Raw genomic sequence first — 22,381 nt, forward strand, 5'->3', positions numbered from 1 at the left:
CTACTTCCGTAGTGATACTGCCTTGGAAACCCAAGGAGGGGTCGCTATGAGTCGGGGCCGACTCAACGGCAAACAACAACAACAAGCTAGAGAAAGATTTGGGCACTGTTAGCATATACACAACGAATGGATCCATGTTGTGGTGGTGGTGATTATGATATCCAGTAGATTCACACTATAACAACCCTATAGCTCTGGTAGCATAGTGCCTAAGGCATCTGACTGCTAACCAGAAGGCTGGCAGTTCAAACCCACCAGCCACTCCTTGGAAGGAAGGGTAGGCAATCTACTTCCGTAGTGATGCCACCTCTGAAACCCAAGGAGGGGTCGCTAGGAGTCAGATGTGACTCGACAGCAGTGCATTTGGTTTGTTTATCAGGACAGAACAGAAGTGCCCCAAAGGGTTTCCAAGGCTGTAATCTTTATGGAAGCAGATTGCCACATCTTCCTACCATGGAGCGGCCAGCAGGTTTGAGGCGCCAACCTTTTGGTTAGAAGCTGAGCACTTAATCACTGTACCACCAGGGCCCCTTACTGGAACCACAAGAATGATTATATACATATATATATCTGTACACATAGCTATACTTATATATTTTTATACTTATTAGCTGCGTATTACAATAAAAGCATTGTGTTAATTATTTTAAATAGATGATTTCATTTAAATATTAAAACTGAGATCTTTAAAAAAGATTTTAAAGTTATTTTTATGCTACTTCTTAAAAAGAACCATGGGCACAGAAGTATGAAGTGACTTGTCTAAAATTACACAGTTAGTAAGTAACACAACTGAGATTTAAATCCTGATATGCCTGACTCCAAATTCTGTACTATTAATCATGGTACTCTCTTTTTTTCCCTACCAAGAAGAGTATACAGCATGGTAAGAGATAAAAATAGAAGTTAGAATGACGAGGAATACAGGCAAGAATAAAAAAGATCTCAGCAGAAATTGAGAAAGGTAAACCCATGAAGAAGGAAGCAAGCCTGTGTGGTATCACAGAAACCAAGTGAAGAGAAAAATTTTAAGTCACATGCAAATATACTTTAAATAACCAGTGAATTTTTAAAATTCACTTTAAAAAATAAAGACATAACACAAATTTTTTACTTGATAGTCTGAAAAGGGACATAATACACTTACAATACCATTGATGGTTTCTAAGTCTTCAACTTATAAATAAACTGTTTTCCAAAGTATGTTTATAGTTGTGTAGAAAGCATTTTTCTCAGAAAACCAAGTAAAGACTAACCTTAAGAAAAAAATTAAAAAATAAAAAAACTGAACATTAACGTTCCCTGGTTAGTCTGTAATATCCCATCCCAGCTATGAGATGCTACTACTAGTTTCTACCTAAATAGCAAACAGACACCCAGCTGAGGAGAAATTCTACTTCGAACCACAGAAACTGATTATCATCCACTGAATAACAATCTCCCCCAGCCACTGCAGCCTCCCTTTGAGATCTAACACAAGCCAAAAAAAAAAAAAAAAACCACCATCAAACTCACTGCCATCGAAGTCAACTCCGACTCATAGCCACCCCCCTTTTGGGTTTCCGAGGCGGTAAATCTTTGCAGAAGTAGATTGCCTAGTCTCCCTCCTGCAGAGTGCTGACTGGTGGGTCTGAACCTCCAATCTCCTGGTTAGCAGTCAAATGCCTTAGGCATTATGCCACCAGAGGTCCAGGAAAGGTAAATCAACTACTCTTCAACCTTTCACTATTTAGGGTCTGTCTGTGTGTAACAGACAACACCAAAATCAAACCTAACACTAAACAATTTAGTTAAAATGATAGCAAAAGATGGTGACAGCAGAGTTTTTTAATCAATCCCTACATAAATACAAAGGAGAAACTAGGATAGCAAAACTAGAAATCCACAGACACCACCTATGACAAATCTAAGTGACAGGATATCCTCATGATTCCTAAACCATGAGCAAGTGGGAACAAGAGCTGTATGTAGGGTGAAAATTTGCCAGTCCTAGGAACAGGTAAGGAGCTCTGGTAGCATAGTGCCTAAGGCACTTGACTGCTCACCAGAAGGCTGGCGGTTCAAACCCACCCGCCACTCCTCGGAAGGAAGGTTGGGCAATCCTACTTCCGTAGTGATAATGCCTCGGAAACCCAAGGAGGGGTCGCTATGAGTCGGGGCCGACTCGATGGCAAACAACAACAGGAACAGGTAATCCCTGGAAAGTATAATGGGCCAATTTGGGAATAACAGGTGAATAACAGGTGAAACTAGGAGTTTTGCACATTCATGAGTGACTGTGAGGAGCCTGAGTTAAGATACACGGGGGCTGGAGGAGGCTGGACCTCATATGAACTTTCAAAACTAATACACTAATGCTCCCTTTCCAGGATAAAGCCCTACACTGAGGAGACATTCTGGGCCCAGAATCCAAACTGAGGATGCCAGGGGCAATAGAAGCAAAGAGAAGATCAAGGTAAAAGTGAAGAGGAGACAGCAGGAGTTCAGAAAGTTGGACATCATATATGTATGTATATTTTTAACACTTAAGATAAAATTTATAGATCGTATTTTTAAACAATGATAAAAATAACAGAAGAGGAAGCTCTAGAGCTGTGAAGCTGAAAAGCTATTCTGACCCATGCTTCCCTATCTAAAATTCAAAAACATTATCCTCACCTAAAAATGAGCAATAGAAAAACCATGGACAAATCTCATGCAAAGTAATTAAGAGGAAAAAATAAAAGAATAAGAAGCAAAGTAGTATTTCTACAAAAATGAAAGCATCTAGGAAGGCATGCCCACAAAACAGATGAAAAATATGGCCTTACATTTCAAAATAAGCTGAAAGAAAATTTTTTAAAAAATAAAGTGATGTAACTCAAGAAATAAATAGAAATAAAAGATAAAAGCTTTTCATAAATGAAGATTACACTAGAAGGACTATAATATAGATAATAGACAATGTTTAAAATGGGTAATTTTGAAAAATGGAATAAAGAAAAAGATTAAACATTATCTCATTTGGATATGAGATAAAGTGAGAAATATGGGAGAGAGGAAAGGAGAGCCAACATACAAATAACAAGAATCTCAAACGAATAAAACCAAAGCAATGGGGCAAACCAAATACTAAAACTGTAATCTAAGAGAAATTAGCTGAAATTGGAAAAAAAAGTTTTGAAACTTTAAATTCAAATACATACTTATATCTGGAGGAGCTCTGGTAGCATAGTGGCTAAGGCACTTGACTGCTAACCAGAAGGCTGGCAGTTCAAACCCACCAGCCACTCCTAGGAAGGAAGGTTGGGCAATCTACTTCCGTAGTGATACTGCCTCGGAAACCCAAGGAGGGGTCGCTCTGAGTTGGGTCCGACTCCACGGCACCTAACAACAATAACTTATATCTGGAAAAACTGACCAAGAATAACACTATCAAAAACATATTCTAGTAAAATCACTGATTTTTAAAGAAAAAAAGTCTCTGGGTATCCAGCCGTAAGACCAAATCATTTATAAAGAACAAAAATCAAACTAGCATTTAATTTTTGATAGTAATGCTTTATTCTAGAAACAATGGAGTAACATATTAAGACAATGAAGAAAAAAATTTTAACCAAGAATTTTATATCCAGCCAAAATTATTTTCAGGTATAAGATCACAAAGAACCTGTTATCAATAGTATTTCCATGAACCCTTCCTTGGAAATCTACTAGATAAGATTTCTAAAGAATCTATCCAGACAAGAAAATGGCTGGAGACACATCAACGTAAGGATAAGGACTAATGACATTAATTATCCATTGATGTTACCATGACAAAAAGAAAAAGAACTAGACATTATATACCCTCCTAATGGAAGTACACCACCTAATAAAGTAGTTCTGCCAATAATAATAAATAAATAAATAACCAAACCTGAATCTGATGAAGCCTCTATTATCTACCAATTTTCAGAAAACATGAGAAGACAGAGGAGTATTGTTAAATGACAACATGGGGAAGCAATCATCTTGATTTGTGAAAATGTGGTTTCTTAAAAATGGAGAAGAAAGATTAAAGAGGAATCTACATATTAACAGAGATTTAGTAAGTAAAATCATACAATGTAAGAAACTTACTAAGATCCAGATTTAAAAAAAAAAAACTATAAAAGAAAATAAGCATTTATGAGACTATTGGGATACTGATTAATATTTGAGATATCATTGTCAATTTTTTACGTGTAATAACACTATTGTGGATTTCTAAAAAGTAGCTTTTTTTGAGACACATACTGAAATATTTATGAGTGAAATAACATGATATCCGAAGTTTTCATCAAAATAATTCAGGAGGGGGAAGTGGGTGGGCACACAGATAAACAGCTGCTAAAGCTGGAGGATAAATATACAGGGGTTCATTATACTCTTTTGCAGACTTTCATATACATTTAAAATTTTCTACTATAAATATTTTTTAAAAAACAGTAACAGATTTAATATTTTGATCAATTCATTGAAGAAATATTTGATTCTTTTTCTAAAACAAACCCTAAAATACCACCTTTACCACTCATTCATATTCACAGAATCTCATTTGTTTCAACTTTTATATTTTCAGATCACATTTGCAAAGTCTTAAAAAAGTGTTTAATGAAAACTGGCAGAATTTTATACTGACTTAACAGATCATGAGAAACTGGCTACCATAACTTCTTTCTCCATTAGACTCATTCTGAGAAAGACTGGTCCACAAAAGACAGTATGGTTTTTGTTCAGTGTTTCATCTCTACAATTTAGAGAAAGCATTAAAAAGAATTACCTGTTTTATGTGCGGATTCATGGCCATTTCAGTTACATTCTTCTTAGTTTCACAGAAAATAATAGCCCTCCCTTCAGATCCACTATAGACTTGAAGGACATCTCCAATAACTGCTGGTCTCTGAGACCAGTGGCACTGGATGGCCAAATGCTTTGAGGAAAGAAAATGTCAAGTATCTGTTTCATTAAATTTATCTAAATAACGTTTTTCCTGCATATTTTTTTTTCTACCTGGTATACAATTGGCCTTTCTAGGAGACCATAAGACGGCAACTCCCCCAACGCCATTTAAAAGGCAATATACAAATGTCCAGTGATACGTGAAAGGATAAACAAGTAGTATCTTCATACAATGGACAGTAGTTGGCAATTAAAAGGAACCATTCCTGATACATGCAAAAATAAAATACATGCAATATGAATCCATTTATATGAAGTTTTAGAACTTAAAAATCTAAACTATATTGGGGAAAAAAATCAGAGCATTGGTTGCCTCTGGATAGGGGAACTAACTAGGAAGGGCCATAAGGGAACTTTCTGGGAAGATGGTAGTATTCTGTATCTTGACAGAGGTTTGTGTTACACACGTGTATGAATTTGTCAAAACTTAACAAATGTAAACTAAAGATTTTGCGTTTAAGGGTATGAAACTTACTTCAAAAAACTGTAATCACCACATAGATGAACTTCAAAAACATTACACTAAGTGAAGAAGCCAGATAACAAAAGATAATATAGTGTATAATTCCATTTATACAAAATATTCAAAATAGATAAATCCACACAAGACAGAAAGCAAGTTAGTGGTCGCCAGGAGATGGGGGGAGTTAATTTCTCAAAGAAAATGTATTGGAACTAAACAGAAATTATGGTTGTTTAACCCCACAAATGTACTAAATGCCACTAAACTATATACTTTAAAATGGTTAATTTTATGTGAATTTTATCTCAGTTAAGAAAATTGCAAAAAATAAAAAATTTAATCGTAAATACTTTGCTCTAGATTATGATACACATGATAAAACATACAGTGGGAAAGCATACCAATTTCTGTAACTTTCTTTGAAATGCATTAATAAAAACATGATGGACAGACATGGTAAAGCTTATATAGTAAAATGTTAATGGGAGCATCTAGATTGTGGGTATATGAGTGTTCACTGTAAAATTCTCTGTACTTTGCTGAATGTTTCAAACTTTTCATGATAACATGCTGGGAAAAAACTTAAAACTGTACATTTTCAATTTATGCATTTTAATGTAAATTTTAATGTCGTGATAAAATTGTTTTAAAAAACATGTGTTAATTATTTAATACCTGAAAAACAGGAAGGCACAAAAAAAAATTAAGACTCATTTGTACCACCTATGATGAAGTCTTGTTCCTCTCATCCTACCCCCAACCCCCGCCAAAAAACAAGCCTCTTAATCTATTAACTCACAGAAAAAATGAGAGAAAACATGTTAAATAACACCAAACCAAAATCAAACCTACTGCTGTCAAGTCAATTCTAACTCAAAGCAACCCTACAGGACAGAGCAGAATGGCCCCATATGGTTTCCAAGGCTGTAAAATCTTTACGGAAGCAGACCAACACATCTTTCTCCCTTGGTAAATAATACTGCTGGGATGCAAATCAGCAAAATTGAGGCTGTGGAAATTCCTAAGACTATCAGTTTTTCCCAACAAAACTGCAAGTGGAAGAAAAAAGTTGAGTAACCTGTAGATTAAAAGGATTAAAATGCATATCAATCACCAGCAATGTAAGGATCTCATCTGGATCCAAATTCAAACAAACTATTAAAAAAGAAAACAGAGGAATATGCACTTCAGATATTTGATGGTATTAAGGGCTTTTTTTTTCTATTGTGATAATGACTTTTTGGTTCTTTTTATTCTGTCTTCTTTTTTTATTTTAAGAGTCCTTATCCTTTTAGAAATACAGAAGTTTACATGAACATGAAATGATGACTAGGATTGCTTCAAATGGGTGGTGAAGAAATGTATAGGGGAATAGAAAAGATAATTTTGAAATCCTGCTGATGCATCCATCAGGTTCCTTACATTATCCCATTTCTGTATATTTGAAAATGTTCTTAATAAATTTTCTTACACTAATATAGTTTATAATCTTATAGTAAAATTTTTAATAATTCCAGAATATCCAAAGCTTACTTTGACCATCCCTCACTAAAACTGTCCCCTTCCCAGAAGTGATTCCTATTATCAATTTGATGTTTATTCTTCCAACCTATTTTTTCATATTTACATAAATGCCCATCAATAAATGAAAGGATAAACAAACTGTAGTATACAACTGTAGTATACAAGGACAATATTCAGCTATTAAAAGAAATAGCTATTTCTCTATGCTTTTCATATTCTCCATTTGGTTAGAAAACACACTCATTTAGCATTACTTATGTATTTTTAACCAAAATGTATGATTCTGTTCATATTACTCTGTAACCTGTTCTTCTCACTCTTTTTAACTACATTATATTCTACAGATTATACTACTGCTCATTAAACTTTCAATTTTTCCTATGTATACATGTAAGTTCATTTATAAAATGGAAAAAAATACATATAGTATACATCTAATATTGGAAATAGTGCAAATATTGCCTTTTAATTTTTTATTTTAAAATTTCCATGGAGTCAAAATTATCAACCTTTTCCTTTAAGGCTTTTTCTTCTTTGTTGAGAAAGGCCTTTCTTTCCTAAAATTAAATAAATATTCATACACATTTGCTTTAAATTATTTTAAGATTTAACTTCTTAAATCTTTCTGGAATTTTTTTTTTATTTAGAGTATGAGATGAAGACCTGATTTCCTCCCCTACCTAAGCTTTCACAAATTATGCCAGAATCATCCTTTCCTAATCTACACAAATTGCCTCCATTCTCACATTCTAAATACTTTAAGTCTGCCTCTGTGACTGCATGTATGTCTGTTAGGACTTGACTATTCATACTTTGCTTTTTTTCCTATTTATTCTATTCCTCTCTTCAATCTCATTCATGCACAGCTATCTCACTGACCAAGAGCAAAAAAAGACAGATTAGGCCTGAATGGATACTCAAAACTTAAATTCAGCTTCAACAAACTTCAAAAGTATCGACTAAAATTAGCCAAAATCTATCATTCTGGAAAGCTACTTACTTCCACAGTAGTTGCAGCCTTTTGAGTCATTTTTCCAACAAGGTCAACCTGCTCATATCTGGATTTCATGTATTTTTTTGCAACTTTGTATACCCACTGTGGGCAAGTCGCAGAAAAAAGTAAAGTTTGAGGATTGTCTTCAGAATCTTAAATGAACAGAAAGAATTCAAACACTTTCTTATCATCCCAAGATTTAGCCAGCTCTTAAAAATCCCCCCAAATTCCAAAGACAATGAAAAATCAAAAACATGGGGTGAATTTTAAACATGTAGACTTCACTGCCACTAAACTCAGGAGGAAAGTGAGAATTTAAGAAGGAATAATGAGCAAAAAAGTCAGTAAAATGAGTTAGTAAACTAAAGACTATTAAAAAAAAAAAATAATACATAGAAAAGACAGCACAGAAAGCTCAGAAAATACTTATCATATACGATTGTCTTTGCTTGTCTACAAAGAGAACAGATACTAATATTCACTCCATTAGAACACTAGAGGACAATGCAATAAAAATTGTGATGTAAAATATCCACAAACTTTTAGATCAGAAAAGAAATTGCTAATGTGCTTATTTTTAATTAAAATATACCCGTTTTGTAGGATTCGTGGATAATATCTTCAACTTGTTCAGCAAAACCTAAATCTAACATTTGATCCACTTCATCAAGCACAACATGACGAAGTTTAGAAAGATCCAACCGGCCACTCTGCAGATGGTCTTTGATACGTCCAGGGGTCCCAACCAAGATGTCAATACCATTTCGAATATGATTAACTGCAGAAGACAGAAATGTCAGTAATAAGCAAAAATCAAATCTACACTTTCATACTGCTCTATATTTAAGTTGCAATACATCCTTGAGCTATGATACCTATTTACTCACTTTGGCTTTGATATGATGTTCCACCATAAAAACATGCCACATTGAGTTTCCTAGTTATATCTTTGAAGTCTTTGGCTACTTGGTTTGCCAGTTCCCTTGTTGGAGCCAAAACGAGTACCTAATCAAGAGATTTAAAAAAAGATGCTTTTTCAAAAACTTCTGAATTCAAACTGAGAAGACATTTTTTTATTATTGTGATCTGGGCAAATTCACTTTCCATACAGCAGCTCACATACACTTTGTCTCATGACATTGACTACAATTTACCACAATGCTGCTCCCCTCCTACTTCCTCCCCATAGTTACCTCTTCCTTAATGTCCTTCCCTCCCATACACTCCTGCCCCGAGCTGTCTCCCTGTGCATACACAGCCCTTCTATTCTCCCGTGCTTTTTCTCTCCAAAGAGTGTATCTACCTAGCGTAAATGTTTACCTCAGACGCCTGTCTTTTGTTTGGCTGGAAACCACAGGAGTGGGTTCAATTCTAGACCTGAAGGGCAGCTAGGGGCCACAGTCTCAGTGGTTCCATCAGGCTCTATCAGACCAGCAAATCTGGCCCCCCCACCCTTTTTTTTTCCCCCAAATGATTCTGAGCTTTGTTCCACATTGTTCTTCCACTTTATCCAGGATCTCCTACACAGATCCCCCTCCAAGTAGTTGACAGTGGTAGCCAGGCACCATCTAGTTCTTCTGGTCTCATAGTCGTATAGGCTGAGGATCGCATGGTATACCAGTCACTTGGACTAATTCTTTCCATGAATCTTTGGTTTTCTTCATTTGAGAAGACAGTTTTTAAAGTGCATTTTAAACTAGGGAATCTCAACATCAGTGTTTTAAGTATTTAAAGACCAAGCACAAATAACAACAAGCACAATAACCAGCTGCCATTGAGTAATTCTGATTCATGGTGATCCCATGTGTATCAGCGTAGAAGAGTGCTCCATAGGGTTTTCAGTGGCTGAACGTTTTGGAAACAGATTGTGAGGCTTTTCTTCTGAGGCACGTCTGGGTGAATTTGAACCACCAAACTTTTGGTTAGCAGCTACGCATGTCACTATTTACACCAGCCAGGGACTCCAACAAGCACAATACCAAAAACCAAACCAAACCAAACCCACTGCCATTAAGTCGATTTCGACTCAAAGCGACCCCCACTAGGTTTCCGAGGCGGTAAATCTTTACAGAAATAGATTGCCCAGTCTTTCTTCTGCAGAGTGGCTGGTGGGTTTGAACCACTAACCTTCTGTTTAGCAGTCAGACACCTTAGGCCCGTGCTACCAGAGCTCCTCAATAAGCACAATAGCTCGTATTTATTACATATTCCTTCATTTCTTTAAGTCTCTTTCCACATGTTACTTTGTCAGTGAGATTCCCATCCTTTTTTTCATGTCCTCTCTTTTCTTGCTTTATTTTTTCTCCTTAGCACTTACACCATCTAAAATATTTTTATTCCACCTATTTGCTTGTTGTCTAACTCATCCACTAAGATGTATACACTTCACGGGGCAAGGATTTATATTATCTCTGATTATAGTATTCCTTACCTTTCAGTGTCTAGCACATAAGAGATACCACCAAAAAACTGTTAAATAAATGAATGCTGACCCTGTGCCAGCTACTCAGTAGTTTATATGAATTATCTCATTTAATCCTCACAAAACCCCTAAAAGTTGGCATTATTACCCTAATTTTATAGATGAGGAACCTGAGTCTTAGAGAAGTAGAGAGTCTTGTCCAGATTCAACTAGAAATGGTAAAGCTGGAATCCCCAGTAACATCTTTCCAACACAAAAGCTTTCTAAGGTGGTGTTGGGATGGTATTCTATTTCTATTACTTATTTTTTCTTTTTACTTTTTATTGTGATTTGATGAGTTTACAGAGCAAATCAGTTTTCCTTCAACAGCTCATACACATTTTGTTTCAGGTCACTGACTACAATCTCCTCAACATTATATCACTCGTCCCATTTCCTTCCTGTGTTTACTGCTTCCATTCCTCCTCCTTTCCACCTCCTAAAATTTGTCATTGGGCAAATGTTGCCCTTTTGATATCGAACAGTCGATTGTTCTAAGAAACGTGTACCTCCCTATTGCTATTGTTCACGTAGTGGACCTGTCTATTGTTTGGCTGAAAATTGAACTATGAGGGTTAGTTCCAGACCAGGTTTGAAGGGTGACTAAGGGTCAAAGTCTTTGGGATTCCAACAGTCTCCATGTAAGCCAGGTCTTTTTTATGAACTTACAATCTTTTCTAATTTCACCTAAGGAATTGAACTCTCCAAAGTTCATTTGTCCTGTAAACCAAGACGGCCAACCTAATCTGGAATAGTTTTCCAACATCATTATGATTTAATTATATTCACATATGTGAATCTGCTTTTATATTGTACAGCCAGAATCTGAGCAAGGCGAAAATTTGTCAGAGACAGAAGCCCCAAATATATTCCACTAAAAGACGTGCTAGCGAAGTGGTAAGACTATACCCTGTCAAAGGTAGGAAACTTGCAAGACCCAGGAAAACGAGGTTAGTCTTGTAGAGTTCTAGCTCTCAGAGGTGTCACTGTAATACCATTTAGGGGTCTCTTTCAAGAAACAAATTAGTTTTAGTCATCTACCTGTTCAAATTATGATGCTGTTATTTTCCTTTCTTAACTAATACAAAAAAAAAAAAAAGAAAGAAATTTGAAATGAATGTTTTTCACACTTTAATGTGAACACAGGTTCTAAAAAGGCAATTTTAATCTAAAATTTCACTAGGTCCCCTCTTCTTTACTAATTATAAATGAATATAGATATTCAGCACCTCAATAATACAGAAACCAACAATAACACTTCTTCAATGCTGTTCTTAAGTCAACCAGTGAAATAACATTGAGTATTTACTAAATAACCAAATAAATCAATAAATACCTTCTTATAGCAAATTATTCACTGTTTAAAAGCAAAGGCCAGGACTGAGATAAAGAAAAAAAAAGGGTGCTGTTCTGGTTACCTAGTGCCGCTCTGGTGAGAAATATACCACAAATGGGATGGCCTTAACAAACAGGAGTTAATTCTCACAATCTGGAGGCTTTAAGCCCAAGTTCAAAGTACCAGGCTCTAGGAGCTGGGTGAAAGCCCCTCAACCTTGGGGTCCAGCTCTGCCTCCTGCTCCCAGCCCACTGTAGCTAGAGGTGTTTCTTCACTCAGACAGCTGCTGGCTGCTGAGGCTGACAAGCTCCAAAGTTGACAAGGAAAAAAGGCACAGTCCCAATATTACCAAACCACACAGCAGGCCATTAACTTAAGTCCACTGTAAGTCCCAAGGTCGGCAGAGCATAGCAGGCTGCTGAGCAATGACATGGCTACATGCAGGGTCCAAGCGTGCCATAGGCTAGAGACCATTCTCAAAGCTTTTCCTTATATACAGGAAGTAGGCCACATACCCAAAGGCAGCTACTCAGCTGCTCCCAGTAGATTCCACCATGGAATTGACTACCAGTCTCATCATGGGAAATACTACATCCAGCTGCCCAGCCAGTGTGTCAACCAGGCCTAGCCAAGTTGACACGCAAACCAAACTACCACAGGTACTAAATATATTAACTGTCCGTACACCTAAAATAATAAGATATGCTGGCTTCAAAATACAGAGTTACCAAAGATGTCTAGGGATCCATACAAGTACGCAATAACTACTTCAATTTAGTTTTGCTTGAGATTTCTTTATGCTCTATCAACAAATTTTTGCTTTAGGATCCTAATTTTTACCTTACACCACAGGGTTCTATCTTGGATGTACTTGAACTTAAGACTAATATACTCTCTCTTTTGCTTTCTATTAGAGTAATATTTAAAGCCTATATTTACTCCCTGTAATGGTTACCTTTGGTGAGCGGCTTTTTTTAATTGTCTCTTGATTTCTTTGGAGTCTTTCAATCAAGGGGATGGCAAAAGAGAATGTCTTTCCTGTTCCTGTTCGTGCTTGAGCAATTAAATCTTTTCCTTCATATACAGGACCAAAGGTCTTAACTTGAATGGGAAAGAGATACGTTACCCCTCGACCTGTAAAATGAGATCTCATTAAAGTATTTCTTTAAGACCTGCATTAACAACAACAACAACAAATTTGAAAATAACAATGCTGATTCATCAATGTCCACCTAAAGATATACCACTCAGTGACATTTTCAGATATTCTTACCCCAAACAAGGACTAGAAAACACTTGGTCTGAACTTCTGACAAATACATGTACTTCTCTATGATTGAAAATCGATCAGAATACTGAAAAGGATAATGTAGAACTGTAATTAAAGGAAAACTATTTCTCTATGCTTTTTATATTCTCCCATTTTGTTAGGAAAGGCACAAAAGTTTGTAAAATCTAGTTGAATATTTTCAGTTGCATATCCATGAAAATTCTGAGTACCTTTTAGAAGTTTTATAGTCTCTTCAGAAATAGGGAAATTGGAGAAGGCTCCTTCTTTCTGTTCACGGGTCAGGCTCTGTCAAAATGGAATAAAAATTCTAAATAATATAGTCCGTATCTGACTAGGCATTTGGAATCTTTTACTCATTACCCCTCATCTATTCTTTTGAGTACTAAATGAGCTAGTAAATCAACATGAGTTAACACTTGCAAATATTGTAGAGATTAACTCACAATATAAATTTCAAAAGTATCCCTTTAATTAGTAATGTTATTTAAACACGTTCTCATTTTTTTTTTAATGTTTCACACATAAAACTCCCTTTAAAAATAAACCTACTATATAAATCAACACATATCTCCATTTGATTAAGATATCAAAAATTTTTTTCATACTCTAAATCATACTCACAGACATAGATAACAACAACTAACAGGATCAGCACAAGGCTATAAGCCAGGCTTAACAATGAGCAAAGTAAACTTTTTCTAAAAATAAAGTTAAGAAATTGTTCTGTCAAAAAAATAAATTTTAAAAAAGTTGTTCTATGGCTTTAACCAGTTTTTGTTGTTGTTGTTGAGGTTGTTTTTAAAAGGTCTCATTAATGCAAGGAAAAGTAGCTGTTAAGTTTAAAGAATTCTTTAACATATATAATAGGCTACCATGACATTACCATTCCACATCTATTGAAAACTTTCTAACTAATCAATGTGAAATAGAACAAAGGCACTATATCTGCCCAGAAAAATTTATTACTCCTGTGCAGAAAGAAAGCAGTCCCAGAACAACACACAATAACATTTTGCAAACTGGGAACCAGATAAAAGGCATAATATCAAAATTGAAATTGTAAGCTATTTAAAAAACCTCAAGGTTTATTACCTTTTCAAGAATAAAATAAAACACGTTTATCACAAAGTAATACATTTTCATTATAGAAATTTTGGAAACTACATACAGACAGAATTAAAAAGATATCTATAATCTAGTCATCTAAAACCACATCTGAAACATACACATTCATCCAGTCTTCATTCTGTGCACATATAAATTTTTTAAAATTAAAGATCATTCTGTATATACAGTTTTATAATTTGCCTTGTTCATTTAAAAAAATACATTGAATAGCTTTCTAACAGTCTTCTGTATCTTTTGGGATAGTTATTGCATGTATATAGGATATTGTATTAAACCAACTGCTTACTGCCAGAAACTTAGGATGTTCCAAATTTTTTGCTATAATCAACAATGTCACTGTAATAATAGTACTTATTCCTTATCTCTACACACCTCATGATTATCTCCTCCTCAGGATAAATTCTTAGAAGTAGAATTACTAAATCTTAATAAAATCTGAACAAAATAATTAACAGTTAAACCTATTATAATACAGAGCATGCTATCAGGCAAAATCCCAACAGAGCAAGAAGCAACCTGTACATTCCCCTACTAGCAATATAGATTTGTAGGGTCTCATTTAGATCAACTCTCTTAATATATGTGTTTTCTGACAAACAGCAAACTCACAAATAAAAAAACACTATTATAAGTCAAGGACTCAACAACTTTTCCCAAAGCCTCCCAAAGAGTACACATTCAATAAAGCTCAAATTTATTTAAATTATCAATAATTATCCAATTTAAAGATTATAAACAATTATGAATTATCAAGAATATAAAAGTTTTTCTTTTTGAAGATGTGAGTAGTATATTGAAAATTTATAACGCCTAGATAAACTTCTGCTACAGATACTGCAAAATACTTTTCAACAAATTCTCTTCAAGAAAATATCTTCTCTAACAGGTACTGGCAAAAACAATGAGTCCAGGACAACAGACACTGTACTAAGCATGTTTTCTAAATCCCTGAAACATTTAATACTAAGGAAAAAAATTCTTCAAATCATTTTTGCATGTTTCATTAAAAAAAATATATATATATATGCAAAAAGCTTTAACACTAATAGAGTCAACAATGAAACCTCAAGATCACCCAAAAGTTGCTATTTTTACAGATGCAGAAAAAGAAGAAAGCATAACATACAAAGTCAAGACACCTTTTGTAAAGACAGGCATGTGAGCTGAACATTTACGCTAGGCAGATACACTCCTTGGAGAGATCAATTATGGGAGAATACAAAGGCTGCTCATGCATAGGGAGACAGCTCAGGGGGGCAAGGGGGCATGGGAGGGAAGGTCACAGGGAAGAGGTAACTATGGGGAAAAAGTGGGAGAAGAACAGTTGGTAGGAAATTGCAGTCAATGTCATGAGACAAAGTGTATGTGAGCTGCTGTATAGAAGGTCAATTTGCTCTGTAAACTTTCACCCAAATCACAATAAAAAAATTTTTAAAAAAGAGACCTTTTGTACCTTGTTTCAGAAGGTCACAAGTCAATTCATGAATCCTGGTAGGGGCTGAATTAACCTAAGAAATACAAATAGATGACCAAAAAAAGTAATTCTGAAAAACTGTTGTAAGAACCCTAAAATTCAGAAAAGGTTTAAATTTGACCACCACCTTCTGACCCAAGAAAAAGGCAATACAATGAAATAAGGGACAAAGAAAAAAGGCTCAGCAATCAGCTTCAGACACCTTAGTGTAAATGATTATTCCACACCAAACAGGAAATACTACAGAATCAATTCTTATCAGCCTAAAAAATTAAATCAGCCTATATTTCAAGAATCATGTCAAATGCAAAATAAAAATCATCCATACCTCCTCTAGTTTATTATCACTAGATTTATGGGTGGAACTATCTAAGGATGACACTCGCTTTGATTTTTTTTCATATTCGTCAATATCTCCATTAGGCAGATCTTTTCTTCTTGACTTATGAGATTTAGAGAATTCATCTGAAAGTTTATTAAATCCTTCTTCTGTGTCTCCATTTAGCTTCTCTTTTATTTTCGTTTTTTTGGCCCTAGGAGGATCCAGGTCATCTGTAACACCATTTTCCCTTGTTTCTGATTTCTCATCTGAGTCATAATGGTGCCTTGATTTCCTTCTATCACTCTGTGAAAAACAAAAAAGTAGTGACAAGAGGGTCACACGGTCTCATTTTAAGACTTCAGAGCATGACTCCCCAACCAGTAAAACTCAATCTCCAATTATCTTGGAAACCTACCTTTTAGAAATCCAGACTGGTCCCTTAAAACCAAGACACAACATCACTTGTCTTTCTCATACCATCTCTTGAACTCTCAAAACCCAGCCTCTGGACCCTCTCTAATCCCATCATAAAATTAAAATAGCATATTCTCAGAAAAAGAATGAGAACCCCTTATTTATAAATTAAAATAATAATAATAATAACATCTGCAAGAGAAAAAAATTAATATTTATCGAGTACCTACCCAGCATTGTGTAATGTGTTTTCGGCTTATCTTGTTTAAATCTTCACAACAACCCTATAAGGGAAGTACAGGTCCATAATCCCTTATCCGAAATTCCGATATCCAAAAAGCTCTGAAAACCGAAAGTGTTTTGGTAACTTATTTGGAGGCAAAACCTTACCTGACTTGAATTCATGTGGCGAAATCAGATCTGAATTAATGTGAGGCTATTTATAGTCTTTATTTATCCCCCTTAGTATGACTATTTAATATTAAGGTATTTAATTACAGGTTGCAGCCGCAAGCCCTTTTAGGGATGTTATTCTCTGAAAATCCTCAAAATTCTGAATTCCAAAACACATCCAGCCCCTAAGGATTTTGGATAAGGGATAGTGAACCTGTATTACCTTTGCTATTTTATAGATGAGGCAATGAGAATTTCTTAGTTAAATGATTTGCCAAAGACCCCAAAGTGGGATTTCCTGCAGGTAGAAGTGATAAAAATCCAACCTAGCCCTGTCTGACTTGAAAAGCCTATGCTGTCTTCACACTATGCTCCTCCCTGAACTTCAATAATTAACAGGTTAAAGACAACCAAAACCACAGCAAGCAGCCATCTAAAGTGTTAACTATTGGTCTCTCCCATCCAAAGCGAAGCAAAGAAAATCAAAGATGCAAAGAAACAATTAGTCCAAAGAACTAAAAGACCACGTGAATCTCACCCTCCATAACCCTGAGACCAGAAAAACTAGATGGTGCCTGGTGACCACTGCTGACTGCTCTGAATGGGATCACAATAGGAGGTCCCCAATAGAGTAGGAAAAAAATGTGGAACAAAACCCAAAGTCATAAAAGAGACCAGGCTCACTGGTCTGATAGACTGGTGAAACCCCAGAGACTATGGTCCATAGATACCTTTCAAGCTGGGAACTGAATGCACCTCCATGGCTCAACTTTCACCCAAACAACAAACAGGCCTACACCAAAACCAAACCCAACCCACTGCCATCAGGTTGATTCTGACTCACAGTGACCCTACAGGACAGAGTACAACCACCCCACAGGGTTTCCAAGGCTGCAAATCTAAACAGAAACAGACTATATTCCTTATATGGAGTGGCTGGTGGGTCTGAACCACCAACCTTTTGGTTAGCAGCTAAATGCTTCCACCACTGTGTCACCAAAGGTCCTTGACAGACCTAAATGGTGAACAATAATACCAGGAAGGTATGGACTCACGAGAGCAATCAACTACAGGAGATCAAAAGAGCAGCACTTGCCCAGGGATAAAGCTAAGAAGGCGGGAAGGGACAGGAAAAAGGATAAAGGGATATGGTAAAACACAAGGAGGAAGTGAGAACAGAGCCGTTACATTATGGAAACTACAATCAATGTCACAAAACAAAATGTATCATGTATTTTTGAATAGAAAACCAATTTGTTGTGTAAATTTTCACTCAAAATCACAATTTAAAAAAAATTAATAATCCCCCCCAAAAATCCTATTTAATTCATCAAAAAAACACCAACTGTTACACATCCATGAAAAACAAGTTTATTACTAATACAGGCAATTAAAAAAATTTGTTTAAATTTAGATTTTTTTTTTTTTTCCTTAAATGAATACTCTGCATCTTTAGTTTTAAAATGTCAGAATCACTGGTGGCCAGTGTTTTATTATTTCCAGATCACAAGAAATGATCTGGAAATTTAGCATAGCTTCAGAATTGCTTGATCAGATGTTCAAAGAAACACTAGATAGTAGTGATCAGTGGGAGTCCCTGGGTAGCACAAATGGTTAAGTGATCGACTACTAGCAAAAAGGTTGGCGGTTCAAACCCATCCAGAGGCACCTTGGAAGAAAAGCCTTGAAAACCCTAGGATGCAGTTCTACTCCATAACATATGGAGTCACCATGAGTCAGAATCAACTCAATGGCAACTAACAACAGTGTTAAGTAATAGTAAAAACTACCACAACAATTTTCACCATGACTTACACAATTTTTACAAAGTACTCTTACATTTCTTTCTTATCCCTAACACAGGAGTTGCTAGGAAAACTGAGTAACAGTATGTTTTATAAACAGTAAAGTTTTACATGAATGTAAGTTATAAAGTCATAATATCATGTGATCTTTAGTTAATTAAACTAGGCCCACATCTTTCTAAACCAATATTGCCGTCAAGTAGGATCCGACTCATAGCAACCCCTCCTTGGGTTTCTAAGGCGGTATCACTGCAGAAGTAGATTGCCCAATCTTCCTCCCGAAGAGTGGCTGGTGGGTTTGAACCACCAGCCTTCTGGTTAGCAGTCAAATGCCTTAGGTGCTACGCCACCAGAACTCCTCTAAACCAAGAGGTTCTACAGAAAAACAAGGTTTATCTATAGTCAGCTTTTGGGTTTGCATTGCTCCTGAGCCATACACTTCAGAGAGAAGATGAAGCAAGGCAAAGTCAGGCCTCAAGGTCCAAGCCTAGCAACCATCCCAAGGTGATGAAATACACTGTTTCACATCAGACTCACAATGATTGACATTGCCCATTCCCTTGGTTTCTGTGACATTCTATGCAATATTCCCTCTTTATCCTCTTACCTATATCTCCAACGGTTCCTCTCTCTCCTCCTTCTGTGGATGTTTGTTAAGTCTCTTTCCTCTGACTTTTGTATCATTTTCATGGCTTCCATTTCCAGGCTCCTTCCTTACCTGCACTCATTTTTGAGAACCTGTAAACTATAGTGTTCCATATTGCAACATATCCAAAACCAAAGTTATTTTCTTCACAACTCCAGACCAGTATCCTAATGCTCTAGGAGCTCTGGTAGCATAGTGCCTAAGGCACTGGACTGCAAACCAGAAGGCTGGCGGTTCAAACTCACCAGCCACTCTTTGGTAGGAAGGTTGGGCAATCTACTTCTGCAGTGATACCACCTTAGAAACCCAATGAGGGATCACTATGAGTCAGGTCTAACTCCACGGCACATAACAACAACATCCCAATGCTCCATTTTTACTAGTTGGTACCCCAATACATTTCCAAATTTTTAGTTACTTTCATAGTTAAAGGGCCAATCAAGAAATGCTTCTGGAGAAAGTACAATATTAAAGCCATTAATTCGCAAGAATATAGCCACCAACTTATAGTGAAATGTAAGGATGGTCAAAGATGTGGTCATTTGCCTCAAAAGTCTTTAGGAACTACCCACACAGGAAAAATAAGCTAACTTTACAAGGAAGCACATCCTAAATGCCACCTGAATGATACAGCCAGCCAGCGGAACAGGACTTCAAATGGGGAATGAGATTACTGTACACTGGGATGATTAGGAAAAAACTTGAACTAGACCTTGACAGATACACGGGATTTGGATGCCAACAGGAGATGTGTATTTCAGGAGGAGCCACAGAAAAACAAGGGCTAGGAAAAGGAGTTTACCTTGGTGACAAGGTCTGAGGAGTAGTTTCTGCTCTCTGAGGCTATACAGAATAAATTTCTTTCTTTTGCCAAATGACAACCTTCGAATATTTGGAAACCACTATCTTACCCTCCTCAGGACTGTTTTCTTTTCTCCAGGTCAAATGTCTCCAGCAAAATTTTATCTGTGCATTTCTCAGCACCTTGTGGTCCCTAACTGTTCCTGGATTTTCCTTTTGTCTACAACTCCTCTACCGGCCCTCGAGCATAGAAACTATTTCTTATTCTCTTATTTAAACTCCATGGTGCCCAGCAAAGAGCCTGGTACATAATAAACTTAATACTTGTAGCTTGAATGAACATAAAGTAAGGGCTATGAATAAGAGAACTCACACCATCTTCATCACAGTCAAATCCCGGCAACACTGATACTTTTCCTTAAGCCTCTACAAGCTTGTTATTGAGGTCTGTAAACCTAAGATCGCTTTTCCCCAAGATACTCACACACAGAGCAGGGTGACAGAGAACCAACACATATTCAAGGCAATTATCTTTTTTTAATCTTCTAAGACGGTCAACAAGAACCAAATGACAGGCGTCGCCGCTTAAGGAAGGAGAAGGGTAAATAAGATTCCGCCGCGATAGGAGTGAAAGTCTGTCCACCTCTTAGGAGATATTCAGGCGCCAATAGGAAAGGCCTGAGCCGCGGGAGGCCGGACCAAAGCCCTTCCCCAGGTGGGGATGTGGAGATGGCACTGTTCCCAGATCGACCTCAGAGGGTCGAGGGCGGCACGAGGGCAGGCTCTTGGATGCTCAGGCCCGGTTCTGACAGGCCATCAGGGGCAGTTTCCTCCCCGCCCAAGCCGGCGCAGCCAAAAAGGAGGCGCGGCCCAGGCTCAGCTCACCTTTTGCCTCTCCTTCCTCTGGCTCTCCGACTCCTCCAAGGGTGCCTCCAGCTCCATAATGTCCCCCCAGAGGAGTTTCCCAGGCATCACTTGCTGCCGCCGCCGCCGCTGCCTTCCCCTGGGCACGGTGGCCACAAGCACCTAAAGGCAGCGACAGCGTGAAAGGAAACGGGGGCAGGGCGACCGCCGGCCAGAACCATGCGTCACTTCCGGGACACGCACAGCACCGCGGGGGGAAATAATCCCTGATACTTTCCGTTTAAGATCTATTCTTGCGCCGCAACCTCCCATCCAATGAGTATGAGAGATCTCGACCGGCACGCCCTTGTTCTGCAGTGATTGGCTTCTAAAGTAAAACCCTGGCCAATCGTCATAAAGTACGCATGAATTTATTAGCATAAAATTATTGCATAGCTTCACCTTCCGCCCTCTTGACCACCCCGAAATTTTCTTCTTCGCCCAGAGGAGACGCCTCAGGGCTTCCCAGCATGCACTGGATGGCTTGCGAAGCCCCTCAACGGTGTTGGAAAGATGCCCGCGCGCGCGGCGGGCTGGCATATGGACAGACCCGTGCTGGTGTCGGTGGGAAACGCCACGCGCACCCTAGCCATTGGCCACCGGAAGCTGGAGGCCTCAGTCCCGCCCATTGCGGGGTGAGACGTTAACGTCTAACGGCTTCCCGCGAGGGCCTTGGCCCTAGGTTCGTGGAAAGGGGTTTGGTCAAGTTTAAAGCTCAACAAATGGGCTTGAGGTGGAAGTGAGGGACAGAACACGTTCCCTGAAATTTTAGGTTTTAGTCATAAAGTTAGTCTTCGTTCATTCTATGCCTGCCTTGCATTCCCCATTAAATTTACGATGAAACTAAACCCAAGGAATTGACTTGTCTAAAGTCACAGAGTTAGTGGCACAGTCAGGATTACAGAACTCATCTGCTTTCTCTCCCAAACCAACATGAAAGCTTTTAGTTTCGCAAAGTGTTTTGGTAAAGATGCTCCTGTGAGAAACATAATGAATAGAAAGAAATCTGAAGAAACCTCATCGTTTCTGCTAGGGAGAAAACACATCTAGTTGCCCTCAATAGAGTATTCGTTTATAGTGAATAAAAAAGTTTCTTTTTACCGATGGGCATTAACTGCCTTTTGTACACCTGCAACCTTAACTGGAAAACTTTTGACAATACAGACGATTACTTCCTTAGTATAAACCTTACTTTCGTCAGTGCTAGCTAATTGGCTTTCTTTTCAGTCATTTCTTTAGGTCTTTAACCCAGCTATTTTGAGCTGAGAACAAGAAACCAAACTGAGATGTAGGTACAGGAGAACTTTCACAAACCTGAGCATCCAACCTGTATCTTAGCAAAACTACAAGTTGCTGCGTGTCATGAAATTTGGGGAATAGTTCTGATTAGCTGAAACTACAAATGTTAAATCTGAATGCTACAGACCTCCTGAATAATGATGAACTGGCCTGAAGTCGAGGGCT

General features: G+C 37.3%; 1 protein-coding gene across 1 annotated transcript in view; it reads right to left on the reverse strand.

The window, feature by feature from the left end:
- Positions 1–20,986, reverse strand: part of DDX50 (DExD-box helicase 50) — a 42,465-nt gene extending 21,479 nt beyond the window's left edge. Inside the window, exons 1-8 of the mRNA XM_007940676.2 lie at positions 20,900–20,986; positions 15,962–16,258; positions 13,241–13,316; positions 12,696–12,874; positions 8,831–8,948; positions 8,536–8,721; positions 7,950–8,095; positions 4,784–4,933 (exon numbers count right to left, since the gene is read on the reverse strand). Coding sequence (XP_007938867.1) covers positions 4,784–4,933; positions 7,950–8,095; positions 8,536–8,721; positions 8,831–8,948; positions 12,696–12,874; positions 13,241–13,316; positions 15,962–16,258; positions 20,900–20,986 — 1,239 coding nt within the window. The remainder of the gene's footprint in view (positions 1–4,783; positions 4,934–7,949; positions 8,096–8,535; positions 8,722–8,830; positions 8,949–12,695; positions 12,875–13,240; positions 13,317–15,961; positions 16,259–20,899) is intronic.
- Between the last annotated feature and the right edge of the window lie 1,395 nt (positions 20,987–22,381).

Source organism: Orycteropus afer, unplaced genomic scaffold (assembly GCF_000298275.1).
Source record: "Orycteropus afer afer isolate SDZICR_OR568_19922 unplaced genomic scaffold, OryAfe1.0 scaffold00070, whole genome shotgun sequence".
Taxonomy (NCBI): Eukaryota; Metazoa; Chordata; class Mammalia; order Tubulidentata; family Orycteropodidae; genus Orycteropus; species Orycteropus afer.